Source organism: Marmota monax, unplaced genomic scaffold (genome assembly GCF_021218885.2).
Source record: "Marmota monax isolate L192 unplaced genomic scaffold, Marmota_monax_Labrador192_F-V1.1 WCK01_AAM20220418_F8-fsc00107, whole genome shotgun sequence".
Taxonomy (NCBI): Eukaryota; Metazoa; Chordata; class Mammalia; order Rodentia; family Sciuridae; genus Marmota; species Marmota monax.
The window spans coordinates 5,123,939-5,136,343 of NW_026693761.1; the positions used below are offsets into that span (position 1 = coordinate 5,123,939).

Genomic DNA, 12,405 nt, shown 5'->3' on the forward strand with positions numbered 1-12,405 from the left:
TCTGTTTGTTCATAAAAGAGGGCAGATGTGGATAGAAAGTTTCAGTTTTGTTCTTTTAGAAGAGAATAGATTGACTAAAGGCTGAATTTCAATAAGAGGTATGTTAGCAAAATTTATGGGAGGTCATCTATAAAGATGGAGCTTGTGCTTGTGTACTAGGAGATTAACAGATTAACCCAAAATAGAGTCACTGTGCAAAGACTCCCTATCATTAAACCTAAACTGTTGCCAGGAGCAGTGGTACACACCTGTAATCCCAGAAGCCAAGGATGTTGAAGCAGGAGAATCATGAATTCAAAGTCAACCTCAGCAACTTAGTGAGGCCCTAAGCAATACAGCAAGACCCTGTCTCTAAATTATATATATATATATATATATATATATATATTTATTTATTTATTTATTTTAAAAGGGCTGGGTATGTGACTCTGTGGTTAAGCACCCCTGGGTTCAATTCTAGTTCCCCAAACCAAAACAAAACAAAAATCCCAAAATGTAAGCTGTTTAATTGTAAGATAAAAGCTTCCAAGAAATCTCCAGAATAACAAAGACCCAAACAAGCCAGTTTGTAAACAATGTAAAAATAGACTAATAGGAGATTCACATCAACCGATTACAGGGGCCTAATCAACAGTTACAGGCATGTTAAGGAAATCCCTAGGCTTTAAGCCACACGGAGAAAACCCAAGGTCACTAGTCTGCTCCTTGCACTATCTTGCATCCTTGTTCCTGCTCAGGCTGTCATGCAACCACCACCACTTGTCACACCCAGAAAAGCTCCCATCAATATTGAAGACTGAAGCCTCTTGGTTCTTGAATCTTTGACGATATCCAAAAAGGACTTTGAAGTCATGTTCTCTGACGTGTGTAATTAGATACAAAAGGTAGCATATTTACAACAATCATCTTTTCCTATGTTCTCGCTCATACAAGCAGTACCATGGTTGGTTATGGTGGAGGAAATATTAATTTGTTCAAAACAATAATTATGACAGTCTGCATGAGGTCTTCATGAAGCCCAAATATTTCATTCTATCATTTCTCTTAATCTTAAGTTATGAATTAGAGTCATACCCAGATATTATATGTTGGTCATGATTGGATAAATGATACAATGCAATGTGCCTTCCATAATGTTCTCCTACATGTCACCTCTAACTGATCAACTCTAAGTGACCTTGTGTTCCTAGTCAGCAGATTGAATGAGCCTCCACCAGGCTCTAGGAGAGCTGAGAAAATGATGCTGTCAGCCAGGATGCTTGACCAAGGATGAGAGATAGCAGAATGGGAGTTTGGTCTTGGGGTGCAAATGGGAGCAGGATATAAGTGCTAGTGGGAGTGTTATAGATACAGGGCAATAGTTAAGCTTTGGGTTCATGGTTTCCCTTTGTTCAGATTACAGTGAGGTCAGGTGCAGGAAATAGGAAGGGGCTGATCTCTATCTGTGTACTAGGAGCAGTCAAAGCAACATTTTGAGTACAGATAAAGGCAGGTCTGAACCACTGTGCGAGTCCAGTAGGCACAGTAATACACAGCAGAGTCACTTTCGTCCACATTTCATACTACTAATTTACATCTCCTATCTGGGCCTTTATTAGCATCATATTTTTCTGAAATGATTCCTGAGTCTACCACAACACTGAAATTGAGAAGATTATAGTACAGAAGGTATCGTGGGGCCTTCCCCTCCTTGAATTGGTACCAGTGGATGCAGGTACTTGCTTCACGTAAATCACAAGTGATTGGCACATATGACCCAGGTGAACTTGTGACTGACATCATTCTCCCTTCCAACCTGGATGTTTGGCTACCTAGAATGGTAACAAGAATATAAATTAATGGCAAAGAGGGAATGGAATTCCTTGTTGTGGCTCTTTTGGGGAAAGCAACATCCCATTACATCTGTGCCACATACTTACCAGGAGGCAGGATGGCTAGAAGTAGGGCTAGAGCCCACAGCATGTCTTCTTCCCTGGGGCTTACAAGGAAAAGGACCAGATGATAAGAGGAGAAGAAAGGCCTTCCAACACTCAAATCCTGCTCAAACTGGAAGTGATACCTCCAGCACTGACTTAGATCCCCCTGATCCTCCTGACTGAGTCAGAGACAAGGAGAAGGAACTGAGGAGCTGCCTGAGAAGACCACCCAGCTGTTTACCAGAAGGGGTGGTGCTGGGAGGAGCCCCAGCCTCTTTGTTTCTGCTCAATTCTCTAGCGCCCCCCAGTGGACCCTGAGGGCAGGCCCTCTGCAGAGGAGGAGAAGCCAGGAGCCTGGAGAACACAAGAGCTGAATCAGGTTGAGCACAAATATGGTCAGAGGCAGAGCCCTGTATGAAAATGCCTATCTTCCTGAACTTCAGGTTCCTGAAGTTCAGAGTTTTCAGGTTTCTGCTGCTGCCATGACCTTGTCCTGAGATAAAACTTTTTTATTATGGCCTGAAACCTGCACTTCATCTCTAAGTTGACTTTTGGGCAACCAACAACTGCAAATCTAATAATCATCCTTAGATCTACTTTATTAAAAGGGACTGGGGATGTTGGCTGCACATGACACTACTCAAACAAATAGATGTGGGTGGGACGTGGGGATAGTGGAAGGGCATATGAAGCTACCACAGGAGGAACTCTGAAACAGAGGGCCTAGGTCACATGGGGGATGACTTTGCAAGTCCCAGCATGCTCCACTGTCAGTCAGTTCATATCACGATCCTTCCTCTGTTCAGAAAAACTGAATCTGACCTGTCAATTACTAATTGAAAGAAAATCACATGCTGGATCCTAATGGAAAGAATGCTTGATGTGTTGAAATAACACATATTTAGTAAGCAAAATGCCTTTTACATCTCAGGAGTGGAATTGAAATTACACTAAATCCACAGATTAGCCAGATGTCAGGTTAATAATTTTATCTAAGAAGGAGCGTTACCCCAGATACACCGGTATAAACCAGTAGAATGGAGCTCATCCTCATAGGAGGAATGAAATATTTGTCCTCTTAAAGGCTGACAGTGAGCATAGAAAATGTAAAATGAGTGTATGATTAGAATGTGCTGTAAAGTCAGACTGAAAAAGTCTACACTACCCCTGGAACTGGACAGGACTTAAGCATCCACTCTGCACCATGGCTGGGTAGGATAGGGGTGGGACTTTCTTGTTTTTATGCTCAAATTAGCCTACATCCCTCTTCTCACTGACTCCAAACACCTATTTATGTGATGTTAATGTCCTGTGTAAAACATCACTTAGGTTGAATCTGATGTCATGCTTTCTCTGAAGAAGGACTATTTTGATTCTATATATGTCTTTCTACTCCTGAAGCACCTTGCTGTTGTCTATATCTATAGATACCTATGCTAATGGCTTCAAGACATGGGTTTTCCTCCTTGGTCTATACCAAGAAAATAAAACAAAAAGGTACCAGAATCCTTGAATCAAATACCCTAGAAAAGCCAGACACTTGTTGGAATGTTAAGTATTTTCTTGGGGCTTCACCTTTGCTCTTTCCTTCAGAACAGTGTCAGGAAGGGTGGGGATGAGGCTCAGGGATAGTTTGCATAGATAGTATGCTCAAGTCCTGTATTGGGACCCCAGCACCACAAGCAAAAACAAAACAAAACAACAAAAAAAAAAAAAAAGAAGAAAGAAAAGAAAAGAAAGAAATGAGAACAGTGGACAGAAGGTGTGGTGTCTGAACAATCCTGAACATCAGATTCCCAACTCCTCCCACAAAGGATAACTTACTTTGCATATATAACACAGAGAGCCCAGCATATCACAGCAGGGAGAGCAGGTCCCAGCCAGCCTCACCCATATAAAGGTGGATGTTTTTTTTTTTTTTTTTTCCCACTCACTGTGACTTTTCAAAAGTGACAAAGTCGGTTGTGGTTTAACTGCCCTGGCCTTCTCTTCTAACACTCCAGCCACCCCTGAGCTGCCCTAACCAGCAGGGGCTGGTTTGACACTGAGTCTTTTCCACAAATCAACCACATTTGACAGAGCACGGAAACAAAAGAATCCTGAGAAATTAAAACACCATCAGCCACACCAGTGCCCACCCCCTACCCACTCTGTGTCCCCCACCACCAGTGTTCTCCCTCTGCACTGCTCAACTTCAGGGTCACCCAGGTGCACTGGGGGAAGGAAGGGGATGAAAACCCCTTTTGAAACCACAGAAAAAGCTGCCTAGTGCCCAGCCAGTGATGTCAGCCCACAAAGCTCTCAGTGATTTCCAAAATTCCTGCCTTTGTGTCTGCTTTCCCAGGGCAGGGAGAGTTCCACATCTCTGAACAGAGGGACACATTCGGCTAAGTCATGGCTAAGTCGTCATTCTGTATCTCACCTTGGAAACATTCATTTTCATCAAATTAAAATATGCACGGCCAAATGCAGATATTGATTTTTAAAATTTATTGTGTCTACTGTGAAAGACAAAGCAGAGATTCCAAGTAGCAAACAAGGCTGTTTTAGGGCATTTAGAAAGGAAGACTTTAAGATAGTCTTTGCTTAAAGGGCACTGAGGGCTGTGACTAAAAGGTGTACTCTGTTCACACCAAACACTGCCATGATTTGGGCTGGCTGGAGGGGCTGATGGGGACTGTGGAGACAGAGGGACAAGGGGCCACCATGGGCTTACTCCCTGTTGTTGCAGAGTGAAGTTCCTGAGTTTGCCCATTGGTTTTAAAACCTTCTGCAATAAGGACAGAATAATACACATATGAACTTAAGGAGCCCGAACTCAGTAAACAAACCCAGCCAGGTCCTCATCAAATGCTGTTCAGGACAATAAATGAAGAACACAACACGATCCTGTTGTACCACTGTCTGTTAGGAGCTCTTCCCATTGCTGCAGACAGCTGTTCTTCTTAGCAGACAGAAGGTGATGATGGCCAAGTAGACCACACTCTTGAAAAGCAAAAGGAGGTAGGTGCAGTAGGCAGAGGTGTAGGCGGAGGTATATGTGAGCTGCAGCCTCAGTGCATCTAAACAGAAGTTGTGCAATTAATTTCACCTGTTCTTTGACAGGAAAGGACTCCTCATGGGGGAGGGTGCCATAGATGTTTATTTTTTGTGACATACACAGAAGTGACACCACCCCCACCAAACCCCAAAGGTCAACATCTACCAGTCTCACCCAAACTACCAAGAGCAAGATTTAGCTTATAATCAAGTTCATTAACAACCTCTGTCATATTCACTTAGAACCTCCTAATGTCAAAAAGCAGAACTGCATTTTTAATAGATGAGTCAACAAGAAGCAAAAGTATATGTGAAAATTAGGTAGTCAAATTGCTTTACCCTAACCTGTCTCTGAATAATAATTAGAGACAATATTAATCAACCAGTAAACAAAGGCCAAACAGTATTCTAAGAGCTTCATATTTAAAGTTCTCCTCTTACTGAATCTTTACGAAGACCTATGAGAAGGATTAATTCCATTCTCATTTTGCATACAAATTTTGGACACAGTAATAAATAATTTGGCTGATGTTAGGTATTTGGTGACAACCATAGATTTTTGATCCCAGCAACATGACTTTAATAAATACATTTTCATCTACTCTGTGACTCTTCATCTCCAAGTGTAATCACCACCCTGTAGATAAGAAGGTTAGGCATATACAAAGATGAACTGCTGATTAAGACATTGCACATTGTGTATTCAGTGAGATCTCTCAGAAGGGGATAAAGAATTGAGATAGGGGGCAGAATTTTCAGAGCAGGATGAATGGGAGATTTTAGAAAAGAGGACATCATGTAAAATGGAAAAAAGAAGTTAATTTAAATTCCTGGAGATATTAGGGGATTTGGGTCACACTCCCCTTACTTCTCTAAATGCTTTTGTTGATGCTGTAATATTTTGGGGTAATGACATATGATATCCTTGGAAGTTTTATAAGAAATATATGATATCATGTAACAATTAAAGATAATGACAGTGGGCTACTGTGGCCACAAGGACAAGTCTCTTATTGTAGAAAATTCCGTGTACATATTCCATCTTCGTAGAGTCAGAACTCAAGATTGACCCTCAGTGTACAAAGAGATATCCAGAAAAGTTTTCATGGTTCTCTGCCCTGGGTCAGGTGTGGGTTCCAGCCTCTCCTTGCCTGTATGGCAGTGGAGGTACAGTTGAGGTCCAGAACCAGGGATACTGGAAATGCAGGAAAGGTAGGCCTGGCTGGAGCCAATGCCTCTGGTCACCTTCTGGGTGCATATGAAGGGAGAAAAGGGCCAGAAACTAGTTTTTATTCTGCTAAAGATATGCCCTATGCTAGACATTCACATTTGTACCTTTATCTCTTTAATATAGGCGGATTTAGTATAAGTATTCGTCATTGGCAGAGTTTTACAAATAGAAATTACTCACCCATGTGGATACAACTGATTGCCCTGAGAACGAGGAACGGACCAGTCTGTGGTACTCTGAGGCCCATGCACTTCCCACCCCACCATGTATCCATTCTGCCTCAGGACCCAGGCTTTGGAACTTCTTGCTCTGTGACTCTATCTTCAAGGAAGAATAGAGAACTGAGTAACTCTTCATTTGAAGGCCTGAGTTGAAACCCAAGGTCTGGTTGTGTGGCATGTGCAAGGGACTCAATCAATTTTAGCTCATCACCCTCATCAGTAAAACAGAGAAAACTACTGTACCACTAATATCTGTATGATGAGGAGTAAACAAGAAAATGCACAGAGGACACAATCCAAGGTCTTCTGTCAAAGATCCTTATGTAGGCACTAGTTCAACTTGTTAGTAACTAGGTTGAACTCTGAAACAAATCTAGAATCAACCTGATATCACGTTTTCCCAAGTCATTTGAAATGATAGACAGGTGAATGAAAGAAGTTCCTTTGTTGAAATATTTCAAACATATCATTGTATCCTCCAATCACAGTCATCTCCTATGCAAATCAATAATTCTCTGTGTTAATACGATGCCTAAGAAGTGAGGCATTAATTTAACAGATCACTCAGTCTATTCTACAGCAGGCAGCCATTCTGGTTTCCCACCTTATACCAGGGCTGTTCAAAAGTGAAGATGATAAAGAAGGAGAAAAGTGCTAAAGCTTGACATGCAGGCAAACATACACAAAAACTTACCATATTTATCTTTAAAGCAAGCTTCAGTCTTGTTGACACGTGCTAAAAACCAGAGCAAGTACTGGTCAATTATTCATGGCAGATATTTGACAGCATGAGTGTATGTGCTATTTAAATATGTACATAAATAAATATATACAACGAGTCCACCCAGAGACAGGTCGGCATTAAAAATCTAAGCCCCCCTATTACAGAAATAATTGGTCTCACTCTATAATTATAATTCAGTAGATATTATTTATATTTTATGTTTCTGCTTATAAAGGATACATTTTTAACCACTGTTATGATAAATGTCTGAGATCACCTGCAACAAAAAGCAGCTATGGTTTTTTTAAAATTTTACTCCAAATCATGCATTTTCCCAATCCAACTATTCAAACCACATGGATCACTGCAGAAACTAAGAGTACAGAAGACAAAGCCTCACTTAAGAAATCTGGGTCTTGAATGGCAAAGGTCTTCATATGTTCTATTTTGTACTTGTTCTATTGGTGGAAAAGGGCTTATAGCCACAAGGAATAGAACAAGAACAAGTCCTTATGGCCACTTTGGGGCATTTGGACTTCTGTTTAACACTCAGGACTATGATGCACTGTCACTGAACTGCCATCAGGACCCTGCAGATTCAGCCCCCTGCTTAGCTGTGTGGAAATGTACCTCACTGCATCAAAGGAATTCCTTTAGGAACTGTGCCTAACTCATGTATGACCCCAAGTGATTAGGAAAAGAGGATTCTCTCTTCTCCTAGATGGATGCCGTTCAGGCCTGGCATATGCTAGAAGTACAGGAAATATTTTTTGACCTGTGTTTACCAATGGTGAGAAATATATTCATTATACAGAATACAAGCATTTTTGTGCATGTTAGCCTCACCCAATCTTTAATGATGAAATTTTGTGTAATGATGATATATGAAATAAAAACCAGAAAAACCCAAGGCCTTCATGGAACTCAACAGCCAAGGTGATTCTGTTTTGTTGAACCATGCCCTGGCTCTTGTCAGAAAATTTTGTCATTCTGTGCAGGTTAAACTTTGTGTATAACAAGATGGAAGTTGATGACTTTGTTTGCTTGAGAGAACATTCCTGGAAGAGACATAACTACTCCTATTTTGCTAACTTATCAAAAGTAGGAACTTTTCTTTAGTATTTATCATGGGTAAGTTGCTAGGTGCTTTAATATATGTTATTTCTTTCCTTCTTTCTTTCTTTTTCTTTTTTCCTTTCTTTTTCCAATGCTGGGGATGGAACCCAAGGCCTTGCATGTGTCAGACAAGCCCTCTATCGTGGAGCTACACACTGAGCCCTGTTGTTTGACCTAATTCATTAAAAAAAAAAAAAATCTACAGAATATCATGTGATCTGAATCTTTGAAATGATGAAACTGAGGCCAAGAAAGATGAAGAAAAATTTTCAACTTTTTTTTTTCTCCAAAGTGAATACCATTTTAAATGAACAGAAAAACAGTAGGCCATTTAGGCTTCCATTTTCTACAAAGGCATTTAAGAAGGATTTACATCCTTGTTCACTACTACATCCTAAAAGGGTAGGATACTCTTCATCTAATATGTTTTCTGGAGCAGTAGCAAGCAACTGTTATCCAAGGGATATGTGAAGCTGAGACAGGAGAACTGTGATTTTGAGGTTCACCTAGGCAACATAAGGAGACCCAATTTCAAAAATAAGAAAAGAAAATGGAAGTTTTCAAGGAGGTTATATGTACATTTAAATACACGTACCTTTATTTATCGCAGGAAAGAGAATCTCTTGATCAACCCCTCCTTTATTATTCTCGTGTTTGATGATACACCTGTGCTCTTTATACATTGACTCTCCAGTCACAGTTAGCCAGCTCATCTTCATGTATGTGTCATCAGTCTTTGTGGTGTCTCCCTCCTGGGATTCCAGAATCCTTTCACCATACTTCTCTTCCCAGTATACCTTAATGACATCAGGGAAAAAATTCTCAAGAACACAAAGATGGGTCCCGGCCTTATGGAGGTCTATTTCAACAACTGAAGGAAGAAAAATCGTGGGCTTGGGGGAAATGTCTGTGTCAGAGCTTTTATCTGTGGAGAAAATGGAATATCAATAAAAAAAATTACTAGAGAAACAGAAACGTTACATAGTTTGGAAAAACCTAGTGCATGAGAATAAGACGACATTGAATTAGTGCCCAAGATGGTCTTTCATTCCCGCATAGGTTGCAAAGTACTTTCTATTGTTCTTATTGGAAGTTGTGGAGAGAGGTTCAAGAGGTTAGGTGGCTCTGCAAATCTGAAGGCAAATCTGGCCTTTGTCCTTTCTCCATGTGCTAAGAAGGGGATGACTTTTAACTGTTCCTAACCAAGGCTTTCAAAACTCATGAAATCCCACTGATTTATTATTATTATTATTTATTAGAAGTAGTATTATTTAACTCTCCTTGCTTTTCTCATAGTAGAGAATATTGCCAGGGATAAGAGGGAAGAGAAGGAAATCAGGTCACTTTAGTGACCTTCTAAAGTGCTTCCTTTGCCCATCCTTTGTCACTTCTGCTCTCTGGCCAAGTAGCTCACAGTCTCATACTCTGCAATTCTGTGCAACCCATTTTTTATTTAGCTGACTCTAGAATGCACACTATTTATCTTATTTCTTCTACAAATCAGTGTCAGGAAGTAGATTTTTCAATTGTTTTGTAATAATACGCAGTCACTTGCTTTAACAGGAATCTACTGCCATGTAAACTTAACAATCAAGTTGATGTCTGAGATTCAAATGAGGATACTGAGACCTATTCTGACATTTCTGAGGTTCTCCTAATCAATTTCTAACTTGATTTAACATCTCATTGTCACATCTGAACTACTCCAAAGTTTTGGGGCAGGTAATAGTTAAAGTTGCACCTCCAAATTATTTGGTGCCTTGAATTTGCAAGCAAAATAGTAGCATTTCCACAACTTTATTAAATTCATATTGATTATTTTCAGAAATACTCTGGTGAAGTTAATCTTATCAACTAATGCACTTATCATAATTTTTTTTTGGCTTTAGAAAATATTCACCAAAAGCACATTTCATTTTGTAATTTCACTTGAAATTCAAGTATCACTAGGATTACACCAGTGGGGTATTTTTATATTCGTTTGAGTCTACCGAGATGTTCTATACATATCTCCATATCAACGTTTGAATATCATTGCCTCTCCCCAAATTTGTTCCAATCTATATGTAACTTAACTGTTTTGGAACTCAGTTTTTCTCTTCATCTTAACCTGCTGAATAAAATGTATTTATAATTGATGTAAGGTTGAAAGTTAAGGTTCTAAAGTTTCTCACAACCATAATACCAACAAAATGAAGCATCATGTGTTTACAAAGCTATCTCACCTCGAATGTTCACTGGTTAGACACATATTAAACTAATGACTTAAATTATATGTGTTGGAACCCTATCTAATTTGATTTCCAGTAGAAAATCAAATACTTCACCAACTTATTATGTTTTAGCTACTTTGAAGTTATTATAATAATTCAACATAATTTCTTAAGAAAAGGAGAACTGGGTTTTTCATTTGAAAAGAAAAGGAAAAAAATATTCTTGATTTCTGCCTGTTGCAGCTGAGATCCTGTTTTTTGTTTTTTTTTTAATACAAAATCAGTAAGCATATAATGTTAATATGTTAATAGTTTTTGGCCTAAAAATTAGGTCATAATGTGCTTAATTTTATGAATCTTGTTTTTAATGCACATACTTAGATAGTGTGTATTCTCCAATAAAAGGTTTTAAAAGGTAAAATTTTTGTAATACTATACTTTTATTTTTTATTCTATATATTGACAAGTCTAATTTTCATCTTAGAAACTTGCTTTTCTTCATGGGAATACTTCTGTTTCATTACTTTAAAGAAATTGAAAAATGATGAACTTGAAAATTTTCTGTACTATAACTCACCATTCACTACTTTTTGTTTCCTTTTCTTAGCTAGATTCTTTAGGTTTCACTCTCTTTAGGATAAAAATAACCTAGAAATTCCATCATTTTCTCTACATAATACATACCTAAGCATCAAGTAGTGTACTTCTTTATAATATGATTAGTATCTGCATTCTGGATCCTCAAATTGCATAGTCTTTTAAAATTTTACTATTAAATGTACATATTAAAAGTGGGTTTTTTTCTTGCTCAAAATTTTGTATGATGCTTACCATGGCAGTCATTCTATTTTATTTGCACAGCTAATAGAATGGCTACTGTTTATTTCAGGTATTTTAAAAATTAATAAATCTTGGGGCTGGGGATGTAGCTGAAGCGGTAACGCGCTCGCCTGGCATGCATGGGGTGCTGGGTTCGATCCTCAACACCACATAAAAATAAAATAAATATGTTGTGTCCACCAAAAACTGAAAAATAAATATTAAAAATTCTCTCTCTTTTAAAAAAAATAATAAATCTGTCCAATTAATTTACATTTATCCCTTTGAGCAATCAAACAACATATTTTGAGTTAAATTAAATAATCAATCAATATATTTGAGTTAAATTACCCAAGTTGCTTATAACTTAAGATATAATAATATGAATTCCATATAAATTGATCAAATATCAATCACAATTTATATTTAAAGTATTATATTTCAAATCTGCTTATGAAGTTTTATTTAATTGTTCTCTATTTTTGTGTCTTCTTTCATTAAATAGTAATAGCTATTTCATATTTACCTTTTCATTTAAGATTTATAATATTTCCAACTATATTTAGTTGATTTTATATCCTGATCACTTTCTGTATGAATTTAAAGATCTGATATAGGCAAAAGACTAGTCTTATTGTCTACAGATTTTATTATTAATTAAGGTTAAGAATTAAATGTTTTGTAAAACACATTTTAGTGTAGATTTTCTTGCAAAAGGATGCCTGCTAAATAGAATCAAGTACCTCCACATTAAATTTTTTGTGTGAGTGGATGTTAGCCTTTCATTTTCATGAATCAAAATATATATAAATATATAAATATTTAAATATTTATAAATATATAAATATATTTTATATAAATATATTTATAAATTAAATATTTAAAAATATATAAATCCTTTTGACAATCTATTGTAAATTTTATTTATTGGAAATAGCTCTGCACAGTGGATATAACATTCCCTTCACATTTTAATTGGAAGAATATTTCTTGGACACCTATTATGTATTCAACAATATGCCAAGAACTTCATTCACATTATTTCATGCTATTCTCATTTAATTTTGCTGGGTTCATATTGTTGTACCATTTATGGAGAAGGAAACAGGCCAAAGAACAATTTCCC

General features: G+C 37.8%; 1 gene segment (V, D, J or C); it reads right to left on the reverse strand.

Annotated features, from left to right (window-relative positions):
* Positions 1-4,391: 4,391 nt before the first annotated feature.
* Positions 4,392-12,405, reverse strand: part of LOC124103944 (T-cell receptor gamma chain C region C7.5-like) — a 92,583-nt gene continuing 84,569 nt past the window's right edge. The window contains 3 exon segments of the C gene segment in view: positions 4,392-4,978; positions 7,102-7,143; positions 8,843-9,172. Coding sequence covers positions 4,824-4,978; positions 7,102-7,143; positions 8,843-9,172 — 527 coding nt within the window.